The 21,903-nt window shown below is 40.3% G+C and overlaps 1 protein-coding gene across 1 annotated transcript in view; it reads left to right on the plus strand.

Moving 5' to 3' along the window:
• ACACA (acetyl-CoA carboxylase alpha) overlaps positions 1 to 21,903 on the plus strand; it is a 535,652-nt gene that overhangs the window by 258,173 nt on the left and 255,576 nt on the right. The window contains exons 33-34 of the mRNA XM_089673600.1: positions 5,047 to 5,103; positions 12,700 to 12,744. Of these exons, the coding sequence (XP_089529726.1) occupies positions 5,047 to 5,103; positions 12,700 to 12,744 (102 nt within the window). The remainder of the gene's footprint in view (positions 1 to 5,046; positions 5,104 to 12,699; positions 12,745 to 21,903) is intronic.

Consider the following 21,903-nt stretch of genomic DNA (forward strand, 5'->3'; position numbering starts at 1 on the left):
GGGGAATCAGGACCTCCTACCTCCTGCTGGTGATCCCTCTAGTAATACATCCTAGACTTCTATTCGCTTTCCCCACTTCCTTGTCACACTGCTTATTTTGCAATCATCTGAAATAAGTACCTCCAAATCCTTTTACTCTGTAGTGCTGGCCAACACTGCACTCCCAATGATGTACTCTCTCAAGGGATCCTTTTTGCCTAGATGCATTATTTTACATTTAGAAACATCTTCTAGCAATGCCAAATCATGTTCAATGTTATAGACACCTCCAGGGATATCAACTCTACAACACACCTTTGTAACATTAACAAAAATACATACAGTTGTGTTCAAAATAATAGCAGTCAGACATCACTAACCTGATCAATCACTGTTTTTGGTAGAAATTATATTTCTACATGGCAAATAATTTGCTAGTAGGTGTAGTAGAGTAATAGAAATCCAACAGACCCAACAGTCATGACATGCATGCTGCTGATTCTGTGTAAATTGAATCACTAATTGAAAGGGGCATGTTCAAAATAATAGCAGTGTGGAGTTCTATTAGTGAAGTCATTCATTCTTTGAAAAACAGGTGGCAATTATTGCCCTTATTTAAGGAAGGAAGGCAGCAAATGTTGTACATGCTGGTTACAGTGCATTTCTCTCTGACATTCTGAGGAAAATGGGTCGTTCCAGACATTGTTCAGAAGAACAGCGTACCTTGATTTAAAAAAGTTGATTGGAGAGGGGAAAACATATAAAGAAGTGCAGAAAATGATAGGCTGCTCAGCTAAAATGATCACAAATGCTTTAAAATGGCAACCAAAACCTGAAAGACGTGGAAGAAAGCGAAAAACTACCATTCGAATGGATAGAAGAATAGCCAAAATGGCAAGGACTCAGCCAACAATCAGCTCCAGGAAGATGAAAGAAGGTCTGAAGTTACCTGTGAGTACTGTTACAATTAGAAGATGCCTATGTGAAGCCAAGCTATGTGCAAGAAGCCCCCGCAAAGTCCCACTGTTGAAAAAAAGATATGTGCTGAAGAGGTTACAATTTGCCAAAGAGCACATTGACTGGCCTAAAGAGAAATGGCACAACATTTTGTTTACTGATGAAAGTAAGGTCTAGTAGCCGGAGACAGTTTGTCAGACGACCCCCAAACACTGAATTCAAGCCACAATATACTGTGAAGACAGTGAAGCATGGTTGCGCAAGCATCATTATATGGGGATGTTTCTCATACTACGGTGTTGGGCCTATTTATCGCATACCAGGGATCATGGATCAGTTTGAATACATCAGAATACTTGAAGAGGTCATGCTGCCTTATGCTGAAGAGGAAATGCCCTTGAAATGGGTGTTCCAACAAGACAATGACCCCAAACACACCAGTAAACGTGCAACATCTTGGTTCCAGACCAAAAAGATTGACGTTATTGTCAGGGAATGGGAAGATCGCTGCGGCGATCGAATCCGCACATGCGTAGAGTCCTGACAAAACGTACAGGCAGGCGGGCACTAGGACCCAGACACGCCTGTCACCAATGACGGCACCAGGCAAGCATTAGGACCCAGGAGCGCCTGTCAGGAGTTGGGCTGGCTATTTAAACCCAGCTCTTGCAATGCTCAAGTGCCGTATGGTCTTTCATGTGTTCCTGTGAGTTTCCTTTGCTGCTGACCCTGCCTGATCCTGATCTGCTGACTTCTCCTGCTCTGACCCCTGGCTTGCCTGACCATTCTCCTGCCTGCTCCTGCACTTTTGATCTCCTGTTGCCAAACCCGGACCGTGACCCGTTTATTCTTCTGCCTGCTGTTTTGTACCGACCTGCTCCGCTGTTACCGACCCGGCCTGTCTGACCTCGCTTACTCTACCTCCTCACATCAGACTCTCACCTGCTGCGTACCACCAACAGGTGCCTCTTCCACAGCTGATTGCACCCAGGGGTCGCGAACTGGTCTCGGCTTGCTCCAAGTCCATCCCCACCATCAGGGGCTCTGGTGAACAAGCAGGTCGGAACTTAGATTCCGCGCCCTGGGGAATTCTGGTCTGTGGGCCGCTAGAGGCTACCACCGGCTGGTCCCTAACAGTTATGGAGTGGCCAGCCCAATCCCCGGATCTTAATCCAATAGAAAACTTGTGGGGTGACATAAAAAATGTAGTTTCTGAGGCAAAAGCAAGAAATAAAGAAGAACTGTGGAATGTAGTCCAATCATCCTGGGCTGGAATACCTGTTCACAGGTGCCAGAAGTTGGTTGACTCCATGCAACACAGATGTACAGCAGTTCTCAGAAAAAGTGGTTATGTTTGAGTTTGTAAAGAAGAATACAAACACTGCTATTTTTTTTGAACAGTTTCATATTCACTTTTCTTCAATTTTTTTAGAGGAACAACACAAATTTGATATATTTTTCTTCATGTTTTGATTTGGAATAGAATGTGTAGTGCTCCCAATGCATTTGTGTGTATGGAAATAAAAGCTATTAGAAGGATTTTGAGCTTTATTCACTTTTTTCAACACACTGCTATTATTTTGAACACAACTGTACCTTGCCCAAGAAGCCTTCAGTAAAATCACTTACATATAGATTAAATAGAACAGGACCTAGTACACCAATAGTGACTGGTCTCTGTTCTAAATGAACCCCATTTATGACCACAGTCTGGTATCTATCCTTTAGCCAACTGCATACCCACTTAACCACCCAAGGGTTAAGTCTTAGCTTATACAACCTTTGTATTAGAACATTATGTGGAACTGTGTCAAAAGCCTTGCTGAAATCAAGATTTGCTATGTCCACAACACCACTCTGGTCCAAAACATTGGTAATACAGACAAAAAAATTCAGTCTGATTAGTCTGACATGAACTGCCCTGAGTAAAGCCATACTGCTTTGGGTCCAGAAAGTTGTTGATATTTTAGTTATCGGCGATCCTTCGTTTCAGGAATGATTCCATTAACTTGACTACAACTAATGTTAAACTCACTGGTTTCTAATTGCTAACGTCTACCTTGCTGCACTTCTTGTGGATAGGTACAATATTAGCTATCCACCAGTCATGGGGAACTTCTCCTGTTAGAAGAGACTGAGTAAAAAGATCAGTTAATGGTCCAACAACTATACCTTGAAGTTCTGTTAGAACTCTGGGATGAATACCATCAGGGCCTAATGCTTTAAGCTTTAATTGAGCTACTTCTTTTGCTTCCTCTGTCTCCAGAAATCCTAAAACTTAACTGTAATTACTAGAACCAATATGATTCCCCAACTTGTTAATTGTTTAAATGGTTTGCTACATCCAGGTCTCCCTCAACATAAGTGTTATGCCCAGTTTTCATTTTAGTGATCCCATTGTATTTTTGCCTTCTATAGCTGATGTACCTAAAAAAGGTTTTATCTCCTTTCTTAATAGATTTAGTCATTTCCTCCACTTTTTGTGCTTTGGCAGCACTGATAATGTGTTTGGCCACCTTTTTGTCTATTTTTATACACTTCTCTGTCAGCTACACAAATGTTTGAATACATTTAATAGAATAATAGTAACAAAGAATATTAAGGGTCCATGGAAGAATACAGTTCAGAAGCTGTTTTTAGGTCTTTAAATTTTTTTTTCTCCCACAATATTTGATGAGCTGTCTTTTTCATGCTTTGTATACTGTACTTTAATTTGGTGTCATGCTTGATCAAATCATGACTAGATTACAGTATATGACTAGTAATGTCACTGGTTTAATTTAAGAAATATGAAATAATATAAAGTGTTCTAATTATTTATTAAGTAACAAGTAGACTTTGCAATTGCTATTGAAAATTAATTTCAAAGATTTAGTAACTAGTTTTCCAAACAGCATGGGATGTAGGTGTACAAATGCTGTGGGTAGCACAATGAGTGTAGCAATCAGTGTAGCACAACAGAAACTGATAACATAATTATTGGCTGCATTATTGCCAAATTGGATTGGCCAAGACTGGTTATAGATAGGATGCGTGCATGATATAACACCTGCTGCCGGTTTGTCCATACATAGCAGGCCCAGCAAAACAAAGGTGTAGATCTAGGCTCATTCCCAGCCTTATCAACATCTATGGGAAATTCGTTAGGAAACCGATGGAATGAATCAGACTCCCTTTTATAATTAAGAGCCATAAAAAAAACATACAGAGAAGAAATAGGGACTTTTTAAGTACCAAAAGAAAAAAGGTTTTATAGAAAAAGTTTATTGAACATAGTACATCAATGAAAAGACATAGACACAATACATAAAACATAATTTCTGATGCAAATGGTGATGATTGAACTATATATTACCAAAGAAGGGGTTTTCTTGACTAAAGGGGTCATTTGGGGAATATCTGTACTGTTCTGACATTTTTGAGCCTCAAGAAATTAGATTGGCTGTTCGTACTTCAAGATTGATCAAATTTCAGATATCCCATAGTTTGTGAACTCTATAACTTTCCTACAGACTAAATAATAAATACTGATTTGGGTTATTTTCACCAAAGAAATGTAGCAGAATACATCTTGGCCTAAATTTATGAAGAACAATTATTTATTTGCAAACTTTTATAACAGAAACAAAAAAAGTGGGGTTTTTTTCAAAATGTTTGGTCTTTTTTTGTTAATTTAGCAAAAAATAAAAACCCCAGTGTTGATTAAATACCACCAAAAGAAAGCTCTAGTTGTGTGAACAAAATGATAAAAATGTAGTTTGGGTACAGTGCTGCATGACCGCACAATTGTCATTAAAAGTGTGAGAACACTGATCCCTGAAAATTGGCCTGGGTAGGAAGGGGGTAAAAGTGCCAGGTTATGAAGTGGTTAAAGTCCGCTGCTTGCAAAAAAAATAGACACCGGGATGATGCCTTTAGCTGCAGGAATCATCCTGGTATAACCACTTCAACCTTGCAAGGTACAGTTATGTCGGGGAGGCTAAAGTGGTTAAAAAATCCTAACGTGCTATGAAAATACAAAATCTGTAGCATTTTAAAGTTTGTTTACTAAGAGATTATTTCTGAGTTTTGATACATTTTATTATTTATATTTTTTATTTATTTAAACAGAAATTGATACTAATGGACCATGGGATTCGTCGACTGACCTTTTTAGTAGCACAAAAGGTAAGTTTCCCTATACAGTATGCTGTAGAGTCTTATTTTATGGAAATGTGTTCCATTTGTGGGGCATCCTCAATGGAAGGTGGAGGTCTCTAACATCCACCAGCTCCCTGATGTCGTCATGGAGGAGTGGAAGAGGACTGCAGTGGCAACCTGTGAAGCTCTGGCGAACTCCATGCCCAAGAGGGTTAAGGCAGTTTTGGAAAATAATGGTGGCCACACAAAATATTGACACTTTGGGCCCAATTTGGACATTTCTTCAGTGTTGTCACATGAAAAGATATAATAAAATATTTACAAAAATGTGAGGGGTGTACTCACGTCTGTGAGGTACTGTGTGTATGTGTATATCTATCTATATATATCTATATCTATCTATATATATATATATATATATATATATATATATACTGTAATTGTTCAGCCAGCCTTGTGATCAATACCTTGCTGTTACACTGGATAGCTCAACTGTTGACACTCCTTGTCCTGGTCCAGTTTTGTGGCTTCCTTCATTACTTTCTTTCTCCAGCAGGTAGTCTAGGAAGTCATGAATCTGAACCAGGAGACAGTGAAGTAATGTTGCTGGCAAGGCAGGTGGAGGTGTGTGAATCACAAGACTGGCAGACCAGGATTAAATCCTTTGGCAGTTAAAACGGATCACATACGTCTTTCAACTGTTCATATAGTTGTCTGCTTAATATACCACTTTAAATTGTCTTTCCATCCCACAAAGCCTGTTATCAAAGCTGATGGTAGTGTATTTAATTGAGAACAGTCATGCACAGGTTATTGCAATCTATCTGCCTGCTGGTATCCTAAGCTGTGCAGTGCAGTACCTTTTTTACTGAGTTGACCGCATTAAACTAGTACAGAGATGAGCAGGCTACAGATGACTGCATCTTGCACTTTATACTCATCTAAAACCCTGATTAAAAGAGATATATTAAACTATATATCAAACAAAAATATTTTCATCATAATTAGTTCCCAGATGTCTTTCTTTGTTTTATAAATTTGATTGTTCTAGCAGGGTCCATGGTGATTTATTATGCTTTTTTGCTATTTTTTGGTTAAAAAAACTATAAGTTAAACTATAAGTTATTAGATGCATGAAAACCCTGGAATGCTTTTAATTACACCTTCCAAAAATTAGGATTTTAAAGGAAGTACAGCCAAAGCTTGTTTAACTGTACTTTTCCTGAGGATCACAGGAGTGCAGTTTATTCTGCACTCCTGTGACCTGTTTTCAGCTGACAGCGAGCTGAAGCCCACTGTCAGCTGACGTCACCTAGGCTGGGGAAAGATCCCAACTTTAAAGTCTGGATCCACCCAGAAGCCTGGACTGGCACCTGACTCAGCCTCTCAGAAATCTGCCAGCCGATCCCACACCCTCCACAGCGCAGCACTCCAGTGAGCGCGGAGGGGGGGGTGGGGAGGAGGGCATGCCAGAGAGTGGTAACTGACAGTCACTAGCTCTCTGCTCACAAATCACCAAGATCTGAGCGATCAGCGGTCTTTGATCGCTCAGTCTTAGAGCCAACGGGGGACAGATGCAGCATCCACCTAGGTAAGTATGATTTCTAAAAAAAAGAAAACTTTTAACTAGAAAATCTACAATTTCTGGGGAAACTGTGTGAAGTGTTTTTGCCTCCACCAGTAGTCTACAACTCACACTCTAGCTTTCGTCACTCTGCTTCCTGCTCACACACCGGGGTTCCTATGGAAACTCACTCTACAGCAAGGGCAGAGAAGAGCATTTAAAAACAAACTGCTCCAACTTGCTCACTTCACTGGCGGTTGCCATCTTCAAATGGTTGTAGTTTAAAAACTATAAATTCTACACTGAAGAGCTTTATATTGTGAGAATCACAAGACCCAGACCTACATTTTGATTCATAGTATGTATCTGAAATATTAAAAATGAAGGCACAGTCGCAGTTTAGAAATTGCCCTTCAAATTTGAGGTGGCTACAGTGGAGTTTCAATGAATGTGAATGGGCGGCGTGAGTTGCAAACAAATGGTCATATTGTGAAAACTATCAGGACTATGGCTTAGATGTGGAAATTTTTAGTGGCAGCAGGGATAGCTGAACGTTTTGAGATGAGTTTTGTGTAGGTGGGCTTGAAAATGAGAGCGTGATGGCAGTTTAGAAATCATGTCCTGATTTTTCAGTGTACACGCTAGCTTTTGTCAGCTCCCACTCTAGTTTTGAACATTCCACCATTCATTCCTATGGGACCAATTTCACCACAAAAACGCTGATATTTTTTGAACCATTCGGCGAAACGTTCCACAAAGTAATAGCACACCAATCGGGAACAATCCGCACGTTTTGGTATATTACTGTCTATGTAGCGTAAAAACTGTGGGAGGAGTTAGGGTGGTAAATTTGGCTATAATAATAAGAATATATATGTGAGATAACAGTAAGTGGTCTTGCCATACAAGAACACTTAATAAGAATACTTTGTCCATCCCTTCCTGTATAAAGTTTTGCCCACCCCTCTGGATTGGGGTAGAGCATTGGTCTTTTGCAGTGCCATATTTTGCAGGTTTTGGTATTAGTGTTGTTATTGCTTGTACAGAGGTATCAGTCAGACCTCACTCCTAATTCGCTTTATGGATCACATTTGTACACTTCATCTTGCTAATATAATATTGTGAACAAGATTCAATTGGGTATTTAGATGTTTTGTAGCGTAACCTCACCTTTCTGTTGACTGTCATATTTGTAATTATTATCTATTGACTTGTGGAGGGAAAGCTCAACCTGGAAAAAAAAACTTTAACTCAAATTTATTCCTCAGTAGCCACAAAGGAAACAAAAACATTTTTTGGTGCACTAAATGCCTTTGCAAACCTAGAAATCACTGTGTAGAAATAAAAAATAGTGATATCAACACTGTGCTGCTCATGTCCTGTGCCAAGAGCAGGCTATGAGAAAACTACAGGGAGGCAGATAAAAAGACCAGTCGTCCCCCACAAGGAGAGAAAGCAGAAGTAACCAGTCTTTATTACTATGCAGATTGGAAAAAATACACAAACCATGGCAAAATTTAAGTAAGAATACACATACCTCATATATTTAGACCAGTGTTGGTCAACTCAGTTGATATAGGGGACCATAGTTGCAGCCACTGACACCACTATAGGGCAGCACATAATATCAAGTGAATGAAGAGATCGCCAGAGACTGTAGGAGGAGATAGTCACAGTATGCAGACATGCTACAAAAGATGGTCAGGGACTGTAGATATGCAACAGGAGATGGTAAGATACGTCAAACATGCTGTAAAAGTTGTTTGGAGGCTAGAAACATGTATCAGGTACACAGGCATAGACTGGAGAGACATTACATGAGACTGCTACAGATGCTAGATAATACCTTTTGCCACATTTAATAATTTAAATTTAAACCAAAGTTAAAAAGAAGTATTCTGAAAGATTAGAGAAAATAAAAAATAAAGATTAAAGGAATGGGCAGAGCAGAAAAAAATAAGATGTTGGGAATGAAATAAACCAATTTTTTTTTACCAACTACAAGGCATTCTAACAGATTCCTTCACTTGCGAAAGCACAAAAGTCCCCTCCAAGGGCCATATAGTAAGAGCCAAAGGGCCACATGCAACCCTAGGGCCGCTGGTTGGGCACCAGGGATTTAGATAATGTTTGCTTATCCTTGAGTTCAGCTTTAAGCTGTTACATAAAGTACTCTTAAAAAAATGGAATGTTTCCAAAAGGAAAAACTCAGATTTTGCCACGAGGAAGTATAGATATATAGATAGTTGTGTCTTTAGAATGTAGACTTCAATATAACATTTCTCTTTAGCAAGGTGGATATATTTCTAGAGCCTCTACACATTTAAAGAAATTAGATAATGGACAAGTTGATAAAATATATATACAGTGGGGATCGAAAGTTTGGGCACCCCAGCTAAAAATTTGTATTAATGTGCATAAAGAAGCCAAGGAAAGATGGAAAAATCTCCAAAAGGCATCAAATTACAGATTAGACATTCTTATAATATGTCAACAAAAGTTAGATTTTATTTCCATCATTTACACTTTCAAAATAACAGAAAACAAAAAAATGGCGTCTGCAAAAGTTTGGGCACCCTGCAGAATTTATAGCATGCACTGCCCCCTTTGCAAAGCTGAGACCTGCCAGTGTCATGGATTGTTCTCAATCATCATCTGGGAAGACCAGGTGATGTCAATCTCAAAGGTTTTAAATGCCCAGACTCATCTGACCTTGCCCAACAATCAGCACCATGGGTTCTTCTAAGCAGTTGTCTAGAAAACTGAAACTGAAAATAGTTGATGCTCACAAAGCTGGAGAAGGCTATAAGAAGATAGCAAAGCGTTTTCAGATGTCAATATCCTCTGTTCGGAATGTAATTAAGAAATGGCAGTCATCAGGAACAGTGGAAGTTAAAGCAAGATCTGGAAGACCAAGAAAAATATCAGACAGAACAGCTTGCAGGATTGTGAGAAAAACAATTCAAAACCCACGTTTGACTGCACGATCCCTCCAGAAAGATCTGGCAGACACTGGAGTTGTGGTACACTATTCCACTATAAAGAGATACTTGTACAAATATGGTCTCCATGGAATAGTCATCAGAAGAAAACCTCTTCTACGTCCTCACCACAAAAATCATCGTTTGAACTTTGCAAATGAACATATAGACAAGCCTGATGCATTTTGGAAACAAGTTCTGTGGACCGATGAGGTTAAAATTGAACTTTTTGGCCGGAATGAGCAAAGGTACGTTTGGAGAAGAAGGGGCACAGAATTTAATGAAAAGAACCTCTGTCCAACTGTTAAGCATGGGGTTGGATCAATCATGCTTTGGGGTTGTGTTGCAGCCAGTGGCACAGGGAACATCTCACGAGTAGAAGGAAAAATGGATTCAATAAAATTTCAGCAAATTTTGGATGGTAACTTGATGCCATCTGTGAAAAAGCTGAAGATAAAGAGAGGATGGCTTCTACAAATGGATAATGATCCTAAACACACCTCAAAATCCATGGGGGATTACATCAAGAGGCGTAAACTGAGGTTTTGCCATGGCCTTCACAATCTCCTGACCTCAACATAATTGAAAATCTATGGATAGATTTTAAAAGAGCAGTGCGTGACAGACAGCCCAGAAATCTCAAAGAACTGGAAGACTTTTGTAAGGAAGAATGGGCAAAGATACCTCAAACAAGAATTGAAAGACTCTTGGCTGGCTACAAAAAGCGTTTACAAGCTGTGATACTTGCCAAAGGGGGCAGTACAAGATATTAACTCTGCAGGGTGCCCAAACTTTTGCAGGCGCCATTTTTTTGTTTTCAGTTATTTTGAAAGTGTAAATGATGGAAATAAAATCTAACTTTTGTTGACATATTATAAAAATGTCTAATCTGTAATTTGATGCCTTTTGGAGATTTTTCCATCTTTCCTTGGCTTCTTTATGCACATTAATACAAATTTTTAGCTGGGGTGCCCAAACTTTCGATCCCCACTGTAAATATTGGTTACTGGGTCAATCACTTTTCTTAAGAAAGGCCTTTTTTGATTTACTCTGTCTGCGGGACATTTCCTGATCTCCAGACACTGGAAAACGACAATGATTCCCTCTCTTAGTTAATGGGTTGGGAAACTCAACTGAGTAATGAGGATGGAGGAACTAACTGCCAGCCTCCATGAACAGTGCTCAAAGTTTGTAGCTGTAAGGTTCACTTGGATTGACTTCTCTACATCAGCCAAACTCCAAAACTCCAACCATTCCTCTAGTTTCTGTATAAGACCATAGTTTTCTGCCGCTGGTGATCTTGGTGACCTACCCTCAGGCAGGATCCCCCCCCCCCTTCCCTTCCCCGTTTTTACTTCATCTCATTCTTCCCTTACTTTTCCTGCTCTGTTTCTTTCCTTTTGAAGTTCCACGCATCATACTGAGGGTATTAGATACCTGCCTCCATGGACAACCTCGTCATTGTTCTTTTTTGATGGTTATCCTGCCATGTTGGTGACCTACAGTGTTTCCCAATGGGCTGCCATTATTTCTCTTGATGGTGGTGTACTTTTTCCTCTGTGCACTTCTTATATTCTCACCAGCCACTTTATTAGGTACACCTGTTCAATTGCTTGGTAACACAAATTGCTAATCAGCCAATCACAGGGCAGCAATTTAATGCATTTAGGCATGTAGACGTGGTGAAGACAACTTGCTGAAGCTCAAACCGAGCATCAGAATGGGGAAGAAATGGGATTTAAGTGACTTTGAAAGTGGCATGGTTGTTGGTGCCATATGGGCTGGTCTGAGTATTTAAAAAAATGTTGATCTACTGGGATTTTCATGCACAACCATTTCTAGGGTTTACAGAGAAAGGTCCAAAAAAGAGAAAATATCTAGTGAGTGGCAGTTGTGTGGACGAAAATACTTTGTTGATGTCAGCGGTCAGAGGAGAATGGGCAGACTGGTTACTGCGAGTTTCAGTTTTTATTGTAGGGTCATGAAAGCATGGATTTTATCCTGTCTTGTATGAATGGTTAAGGCTGGTAGTGGTGGTGGTGGTGCAATGGTGTGGGGGATATTTTCTTGGTACTAGCAAGGTGTACCTAATAAAGTGGCTGGTAAGTGCATGTATAAGCATTGATTGCATTCAGGGAAAACGAAGTCTAATAAAATTTGTTAGATTCCACTTTTTCTACAGAAGTTGAGCTGAGCCACATCCCATTCCCCTACTTCTCAAGCTTCCCTGTAGGAAAACAAGACTTCCAATAATAATAAGGTTCCAGATCCCAGCTCAGCTTAGCAAATCCGCTTTTTATGTCTCTGGATCTTCTAGCCATATTTTATGAGCAATTTTGTTTTACTGAAGGTAACCTCTGCTTATGGATATGATTGTATGCTTAGTAGTAACTTGCTACGTAAAGATTTATTTTTCATTGCTTCACTGTATAAGTAACTTGTCTGAAAATTGTACTTTGGCATTTAAGTGAACTTATCACAAATCTCACATGAACCAGTAGAACATGTGTTAGCTTTACTTTACATTATTATTTTGTGTTAAAATAGCTTTTTAATATTATATGTCTTCAATATGAAATAAATAGTTAAAAAAAAAAAGTAAATAATGCTGCTCCTGAGCTCTCCTTTGTGATCCAGAGTCCTCCTATGCCCCAGAGCCAAGATCATATGATCTCTGGCTACCAGGGTATTGTAGGTGTTTTATACCTCTTCAGGGTGTCTGTTTTCAGTAATACAGATGCTCAGATACTAGCTTGGTAGACTTGTAGTCAGATAAGAGAATCGAGGAAGCACAGCCAAGAATCAACGCCTATATACTAAGTGATCAAATATGGCCACTGATTTGCATGCATATGCATAAAACATTTTTTTAAGATGAACATGTATTGTTAGATTGTTTAAATTAAACAGATCTCTTTCACATGTGTATAAAAATCCCTGAAAAGGCTATAGTTTCTCTGTAACCAATGTTTCCTGTCAGTCAGGCTTGTCTGTAGGGATATAACAATGGGTACTTCATGCTGATTGTGTTGGAAATAATGCACATTTTTCTTTTCTCATTTTCTTCCATACACAAAGGATTTCAGAAAGCAGGTTAACTGTGAGGTGGACCAAAGATTTCATGTAAGTACATAATCAATGATAATGGTAACAGACACCTAATATACTCTCCTTGATATTGCTCGAGATTTTACTTTATTTTTCACTAGAGCTGAAAACTGTATTTACATCAAAGCTGTTAAAGAAACCATAATATCTCTCATGAATGGCAAACCATACTGCATAAATTCAAGTTACATCTTTACCAGATTTGTAAGCTCGTCATATCAGTAAATGTCAGATGGGAAAATGTTATGCTGCATTAAGAGTTGTGCAAATATTGGAGTTGTTTAATAAAGACAAAAGGGGCAGTGCAGAAAGAACCCAGAATATTCTCAAACAGTCAATTTACTGATACATTTATCATATACCATCTTGATCCTCCTTATATTTAAAATGAGAACTAATTCCTGCAGGCTTCCAATTTTGATGCTATCACTCTCGCCCAACTGTTTTTTTTTTTTTCCCAGGTCAGATGTAATCATCTGAAAATGACATGCCATGGTTGATGTCCATTCAGAGACCTGACTGCCCATTCTTCCTATAGTACAGACATTTAAACCTTTGACAGTGCAGTCATTACACTTAACTCCAACCAAGTGTAAAAAGCTGCACATTAATCCACTTGTATATTCACTTAAAGTGGCTGTAAAGCTTAGGTATGAAATGTGAACAAAGTACATCCTTCTATACTGTGTATTTGTCTCTATCCACAGCACTGAGCGTGCTTTCTCTCTGCCGTCTCGTTCCTCATCAGCATCAGTCACCTCTGACAGGTTTTCCTGACACCAAGAGATAAAATGGTGACAAGGGAGGGGAGCTCCAGCACACAGCCTGCGATTAATATTCTTAGGCAAGCCATAGATGAATCAATTTTCTTTCGTTCCACAATGGGCAAAAGAAAATAAAATTGCTCAATTCTCCCATCAATGCAGTGCTGTTGTGATCTGCTGGCGGGGGCCGGGGCAGGGCTTTCCCTGTCAGCAGAACACAATAATTACTGTTAGCACCTATAGTCGCAGGCAGTAATCGCATACTAAAAATTCAACAGGCTGGTTGTAGCCAAGTTGATCAATGGATTAAATAAAATAAAATAGAATAGTGTTGCGCTACTTCTTATAATACATACTAATAAAAATATTATTGTGATAATAAACAGTATAATCAATAAGTAAACAAGCAGTGGTCAAGTGTATATAAAGTCTTTAAGTGCCTCCATAGATAGTGCTCCATAGCAAAAACAGTTCTTATGCTTCCACTGACAGTGCTCCACTGCAGATGAATTCGGTACCCTTCCACCTGAGAATAAGATGGTTGCTCACTTCAAATAATGGACCTATATAACATAGGTCTAACAAGCATAATCACTCCATAAATGAACTCCAGATGGCAGCAAAGGACTTGTAATAAACACCAACGGAGATGGTAATAAATGGTAACCCACAGGGATTTCTTCACAACTCAACCTCAGTATATAGGAAGAGAGAACAGCCTCCAATAGTGTAAAATCATTTATAAAATAAAAGAGCAAAGAGAGTAAACACTCACATTGTAACAGGATCAGTAAAACAGCATAGAATCTCCAAACTTCCGGTCCGCGGATCTGTAACCGGAAGTGGCGTTACTAAGCTCCGCCCGACGTGTTACGCCACCAACCCACGTGGCTTCGTCAGGGATAGCTTTTATTTAATAAATGATTTTACACTATTGGAGGCTGTTCTCTCTTCTTATATACTGAGGTTGAGTTGTGAAGAAATCCCTGTGGGTGACCATTTATTACCATCTCCATTGGTATTTAGTACAACTCCTTTGCTGCCATCTGGTGTCCATTTATGGAGTGATCATGCTTGTTAGACCTATGTTATATAGGTCCACCATTTGAGGTGAGCTGTCATCTTATTCTCAGGTGGAGGGGCACTGAATTCATTTTCGTTGGAGCACTGTCAGTGGAAGCAAAAGAACTGTTTTTGCTGTGGAGGCACAAGATTTATTCAGTTTTTTGGACTTATTAAGCACTTAAAGACTTTATATACACTTGAGTACTGTTTGCTTATTTATTGATTATACTCTTTATTATTGTTATCACAATAATATTTTTCTTAGTATGTATTATAAGAAGTAGCGCTAACACTATTCTATTTTATTTGATTTATTGAGTGTGGGATCACTTTTAAGTGTTTGCAGCAACTTTTATTTTATTTTATTCTATTTTACTTCATATTTTGTGGTAGCGCACATTGTTTTTATAATCAATTATTGATCAATGGATTGACTTGGGTACAATCAGCTTGTTCATAGATGGATGGATCATCGGCCGGTCTCAGCTGAACCAGCCGAGATTCAGTCAATCTATGGCCAACTCTACATGTTCTCCATATACTGTATGTACTCCAATCAGAGCTCTCCTCACTAAGATCTGCAGATCCCCACCCTCTGCCCCCTGCTGCTAGAGCTCTGTGGTTTTCAGCCACTTTAAATCATTTACTGTGTTAATAATACCCATTATTTTTTTTTATAATATCATTAATATTATTAGGTGTAATCAAGTCAATGTGGACTCCTGTCGACTGCATAGATAATGTTTCTCCAGAAAGAGGTTTTCTGTTTAGGCCTAAGTCTTTGCAATGGCAAGCGTAATAATTCTGTGACTCTGTGCATTAACCGTATTGCTGGTCATCTTCATCTTATTGCAATTGTCTATTTCTAAGGCATGGGGGCATTTTTTGAGTCATAGGGAAACGCTGGACACAGTAGGCACAATAGAGGTTTCCCAGGTATAGTAATGCGATGCTTACGCTGTCTCCTGACCCTCTCTTCTACAAGGATCCCCCACCCATGGAGGATCTTGTTTCAATAGAAAGCAAACATGCCCTTTTTTTAGCAGGGTGGAGCCCAAACTTCAGATGTGGGACACCTCCTGTGCACAATAGCACAGGATAACACTGGACAAAGGGGGAACCATAGAGACAGGCTGACAGGTATCAATGTGGCTCAGCTTAGGCGCAGCAAGGTTTTGCTTGAAGGCCAAGCAATGCGTTACCCAGCCCAAACACTGAAGGGATGGCGGCTGTGCACTGGAGAGAAGATCAGACACTGGATCGCTGGAGAGGTGAGTAAACACTTCATATTTGTTAATATGTTAGCTCTCCATATTATGTTGCCCATGTTGTGGGGCATGGGGGAGCCATAAAAGCGTCAATTTTGCAGTGGGGGCACAGTTAGGTAGTTCCAAAAGGACCCAGAGAGGAACATCAGAGGGAGCGTGCAACATAGAGAATGGGGCAATCTGGCTCGCCTGGTAATACTTAGCTACACTAGGCACCCCAAGACCTCCTTGCAGTCTCTGGACAAAAAGTGTATTTCTGTAGACTCTGGGGCATCTATCAGCCCAGATAAATTGCATAATCCTCACCTGAATCAAGCGAAGGAAATGAGGAGGAACCCACACTGGCAGGGTGCAAAAATAATACAACAATTTAGGCAGGATTGTCATTTTCACCAAATTAACCTGTCCTATCCAGGACAGCTGCGGGAATTGCCAAGAGTGCATAAGAGAGGACACAGAGCAAAGCAGTGGATAATAATTTGCAGCAATCAAGCCATAGATGGGGGTCAAGAACCTGTTGCAAGTTTGGGAGCGTCATGAATGGATTAGTGAGAGTCAAGGGGGCATCATCCGCAAAAAGGTTCAACTTAAATTCCTGTCCTGCTTAAGGGACACCCGATATGTTACAATCAGCCCAGAGCACCAAAGCTAGTGGCTCAACTGCCAGGACAAAGGGCGCCGGGGACAGGGGACATCTGAGAAATACTCTACATACTTAACCAAAAGCTGAAGGGGAAGAATACAAGGCCTGAATCCAAGAAAGGATAGAATCCCCAAAGCCCCAGCAGGGACAGCATGAACCGCGGGCATTCCCAGGATAGGAAATCAAAAGCCTTGTATATACCTAAAAACAGTAAGAATCCCGGAATTTTTCGCTGTTGCAGAAGGTGTATAAGGTGGACTACTTTACGAACATGATCACCCGCCTGCCTCTCAGGGAAGAAACCTACTTGGTCCCTATGGACCAGACTATGCAAGTATTTATTGATACGAAGACTGAGAATTTTGCCCAATATCTCCAAACCCTCATTAAGAAGAGAAATGGGCCAAAAGACCTGCAGTTCCTGCAGGTCTTCCGTTGTCTTAGTAATCATTGAGATATGAGCTCTAAGCATGTCCAGAGAGGGTAGAGAACCCTGTCTCAATTCATTGAAGCTACCAGCCAAGAAGGGCGCCAATAAGGTTGCAAATTTCTTGTAATAAAGACCTGAAAAACCATCAGGACCTGGGGCTGCGATGGACTGTAAAAATTTGATGGCTTGAAGTACTTTTGATACGGTTACACCCGCATTAAGGGCTACCCGCGTCGCTTCGGACAATCCAGGGAGTCGTAAATCTTGAAAGAACGCTTCCGCCTGAGCTGCAGGAAAGGGATCTGGTTTGGTGTACAGATGTGAAAGGAACTCCGCAAAGTGGGAGGCAATCTGCTGGGGATTGGAGGTGCAGCCCCCTCCCGCAGAGAGCCACAACTGGACCAGTTTGTGGGGTTTCCGTCACAGAATTGAGTTTCCTAGCCAGCATCGGACCCGGTTTATTAGCACAGGTATAAAATTTATGTTTGGTCCAACGCAAGGCCTGTTCAGCCTCCGAAGATGCAAGTAAGTGCAATTCTGCAGCCAGGGTGTCTCGCATTCATTTATGGGCCACGGACAGGTGCAACTTCCAACAGGCACCCGCAGAGGCTAGCAGAGAGTGAAGGTCTGAAAGATGATGCTCCCACTTCCGAGCTACAGCCAGCTGTATAATGTGGCCCCACACCGTGGCTTTATGCGCCTCCCACAGGGGCACTGCCGAAGAAACAGATCCCGAGTTCTCCGTAAAATATGTTTGTATGCAAGATTCAATTTGCTGGCAGGTGACCTGAGTGGTCAATAAAGATTAATTAATGTGCCAGTGAAAGTGCAAGTGCCAGTGAAAGTGCAAGTAGAACCAGGGGATCGTGGTCTGACCAGGGAGAGGAAGGGATAGATATCCGCCTGACTAACGGAAGCTGTTGGACATGCATAAATACGTGGTCGATTTTACAGAAACAGTGATGGGGATTTGAGTAGAACGTGAAGTCGCGCTCAGTTGGGTGACGTTCCCTCTAAACGTCTGCCAGCCCCGCAGACTGCAGGAGTGAACGCATGTGTTCCCCCTGCACTAAGTCGTGAGAAGGGGCCGCCCCCCCGGGCATAGCGCCTATCTAGAGCGGAATCCAAGGTAACATTTGAATCCCCCAAAAGAAGAAGGAGATGATGGTACAGAGATGTGAGAAAAATTTGTGCTGAAAGGGATTGGGAGCGTAATAAGAGAAAAAAAGTGACCTCCTGATCCCAGAGGGTGCCCTGCAGGAGCAAGTACATGCCCGTGGGGTCCGTATATCCTGAGCATAGATAAAAGGGAGATTATGTTTGAAGATGATCAGAACACCCTGTTGTTTCTCAGAAGCTGAGGCCGTGTAAAAAATGGGATAATGAGGTGAAAGATATTGTGGGGCGGAGGACTGGGCGAACCTGGTTTCCTGCAAGCATAGCACATCAATTTGTTGCGATTTGAGGTGATGAAAAACTATAGACCACTTCTGAGGTGAATTAAAGCCTTGTATATTTTGTGAGTGTACTTTCAGAAGAGGTGAAGCCCTGGTGGGATCGGCGTAATCACCTGAGCAGAAAAGGTATACGTCGGCCAACAATTTCCACTCCCAAAGACAGGTGGTCCATGGTGTCCCGCAACCCTGCATAAAAAACCCCAGAAAAAACAGAAAAGAGAAGACAAGAAAAAAAAAAGAGAAAAGAGACACAGAGACTATGTACAATGGCATAACCGTATCAAACCTATAGTGAGATGCATCCTAAGCTCAAAGGATACCAGTTGGCGGTTGCTCTACCACCGAACACATGGCTGCAAATGGATACATCAAAAACATAGGCCCCCAGGGGGAAAGGGGGCAAGGAGGCAACAAACATAACATAACGAAGTCCCACATTAATAGATGAATCCCTGGGAAGTGGGTCACACCCATGGAGACCCTTTCATAGGAAACCCAACTAGCTCATGGCTTTCAGTGACCGTGACCGCAGCGTCCATTTTATCCTCAAGATCGTTAGTCTGCATGCCCAGCTCCCTGATTTCTCGTGAGAGACGTTCTGCCAACTTTAAGGACAATTTCGTCTGCAGCATGGACTTGAAGCGACCCAGGAGCTCAGCATCCCACAAAGCAGGTGTTGGGGACTGCAGGGGTGCCTCGGACGCAGCGTCCGTTCCATCGGTGGGATCCGGTTCACACGTGAGTAGCGGCGGGTCCGAAATTGAGGCCGGGGCTTCAGATGCGGTCTCTGGTGGGTAGGCCGCAAGTCCCAGTGTGGCCTGCCAAGTGCTGAAGGCGCAGGCGGGCTCTTTTTTTTTTTTCCCATCCAGGCAGGTGGGTGGCAGCGATCCGGGGGGGGGGGGTTGTTGGGTACTTATCTGATCCCCCTGGGAGCCGTCTGGATCTGCCAAAGCGGGCGAGGAGCGCGCCTACCGAGTGGCCATCTTGGATGCTGTTAAATGTACTTTTTGTAAATGTTCTGTATTTGCATATGTTGGTTCAGCAGAGTTGTGAATTTAGAGATGGGTGGGGTGGTAAGGTTTCCTTAAGCCACTAACCCATGGCCAGAATTTTTTTTGCGTTATTGATTGACAGAACTAGTTCTTAACTTGATTATAAAATATAATTCCAAAAGAAAAGACTTCAGATATCTTTTATGCCTGCAGTAAGATGTGCATGTTTTTTTGCTGATGTAATTAGAGAGTTTTGAAAGTCATATAGAAATACAGTTATAGTTAAAGTAATGGTCTGTGATTTTTTTTTTTCTTGGCTCTAAGGGTAATAATTGTTAATGTACTCAAAGGGATTTCAGTTAAAGTGACGCTCCTCAAATATCTGTTCTGCTTAAGAGCAGTCATAGCACTCTAACCTTCTTTGTGTTTTCAGTGAGTTTCTAAGTCCATGTACTGTTAACCTTGATTATATGAATGAACCAGGTAACTGTTGGGTATCCAAGGATTCTGAAATCCTATGGTTCCCAGCAATCCTTAATAACCAAGTTTTGCACTTTTTGATGCAAGTGAACTCTACTTTAATAAGGATAGCTTTTGCATATGAATGTTGAACTCTTCATTGCTGAATTTATACATTCGTTGAATGGCAGATATGGTGGGCATAGTGGTAATAGTTTTGTAGAGCTTTGTATTTGTTGGTTTCCTGTTAAAAGCTGAGATTATTTTCATTATAAATGCCCAGTAAAACAATGTATTAACTGAATCAGAAGGAAGAGTATTTGCTTATCCATTTTCCTTTTGTTTTAAGAACTAATAGAGGCTTTGCTTGCAGGTATATCTCGATAAAAGGAAAAAAATAAACTTTTTTGATAATTATCTTCAAATGATGCAATTTTGTTTAAATAGATGAAGCAAATTTAAGTAGATATACTGTATGGCCCTAAAGATTAAAAGCTGATAAGCATAACTGTTCAGTCTACTGGATGGATATCCTCCTCCTCGAGGCTACAATGAGTCATTACCGCAGCATCACATGTTATCACTTTAATGAAGTTATTTTCTAGAAATTACACTGCTACGAAGGCCAGATATCACAATCAAAAACATCTCATTGCTTTTCCACATGAAAAAAACACAACAACTTTGCTTCCCATGAATGCAAATTATACCCCTGCTGCGATCAAATAAGCCAACCATCGTCAAGACAATCAAAATAATTTGCCTAAATTAGCCAATCAAGACACCCTGCATATTAGAGAATGTGAAAACATGCAACACAAATCATCATAGCTGATTATTATACTAATAATCATGTTAAAAACCTAATGAGATGAGAAAATGGAAGTTAGCTCGAGCAAGGCTTTACCACCTAAACATGCTGGGAAATAATTATGTTGACTTTAATTAACATACATAAAACAAAGTCCTTTAAAAAGTTACAAAAACACTCTTAAAGTAAATGGAGGTATCACTGTTAACATTCATACAGTATTTTCATTATAGAGCATTTTATGGTGTTCAGTGTTGGGGTAACTAGAAAATAATGTATGTGAAGGTGGTAAGATGTAAAAGAATGCTTTGCTTTATGAGGAATGTGTGGGGTTTAAATTTGCAGTTAGTGCTGTGCCCCTGTGGTCTGGATATATAATATTACATATTAAATAGTACACTTTTCGATTATCTGATACCTCCCCTTTGATCAGAATCATGTCTGCACATTATAATTTCTTATTTATGAAACAGTTGTTGGTAAATGGCAAAAGCAATGCAGAATGTTAAAAGCAAAGCAATATTCTAGCAGTAGCAAGAAGTTAATTACAACAATCATGAATTACTCATTGATAACGTGCAAAACGGACAGGACTTTGGAAATTAATAGAAAACTTTCATATGAGATAATAGGATTTGGCAGACTGAACTTGGCAAATTTACTGTAGCATAATACCCGCATATTTAAATTCTCCTTGTGCTGATAAGAAAAAGTAGCACAACTGTGCTGAAGTCATAAAACGTTTATTCCCCCTTTCATTATTATGTCCATATGTGAATAAATCGAAAATGGTCATGTGGGAAATGGATTGTAGAATGCCCGCAAAACCCTCTAATGGTATTTTTGTAAAGGTTTTTTGGTAAAGCCATTTCAGATTTATTTTACTTCATTCACATTTTTCTGTTGAATCGGGTGCAAAGCATTCCTTGATAGTCTTTTGTTTTGTGAGGGGATCCCTAGCTGACAGGCTAGTTTAAAAAAGACTTAGCAAGTCACAGCTGTTCTCCTCTTTGGTGTCCTAAGAAGTAAACCATGAAAGTTTAAAGGAATAAGTTGTTCAAACCTGTCAGCTGGGTTGTAGAGGCTGGGGCCATCTGATGACTTGTATTCTAGCTTAACTATAGTTTTAGCAGAAGGCATTTCAATAATTATGATGACTTGTTATTTTTTTGTTTCAGCAAAGTTATATAGCAGTAGCACTGCAAAGCATATAGTTACATAGTTAGTCTGGCTGAAAAAAGACAAAAGTCCATCCAGTTCAACCATATAAAAAAAAATGTTATAA

The sequence above is a fragment of the Staurois parvus genome, unplaced genomic scaffold (genome assembly GCF_062004578.1).
Source record: "Staurois parvus isolate SC_StPar_1 unplaced genomic scaffold, SC_StPar_1.0 ptg000142l, whole genome shotgun sequence".
NCBI classification, from domain to species: Eukaryota; Metazoa; Chordata; class Amphibia; order Anura; family Ranidae; genus Staurois; species Staurois parvus.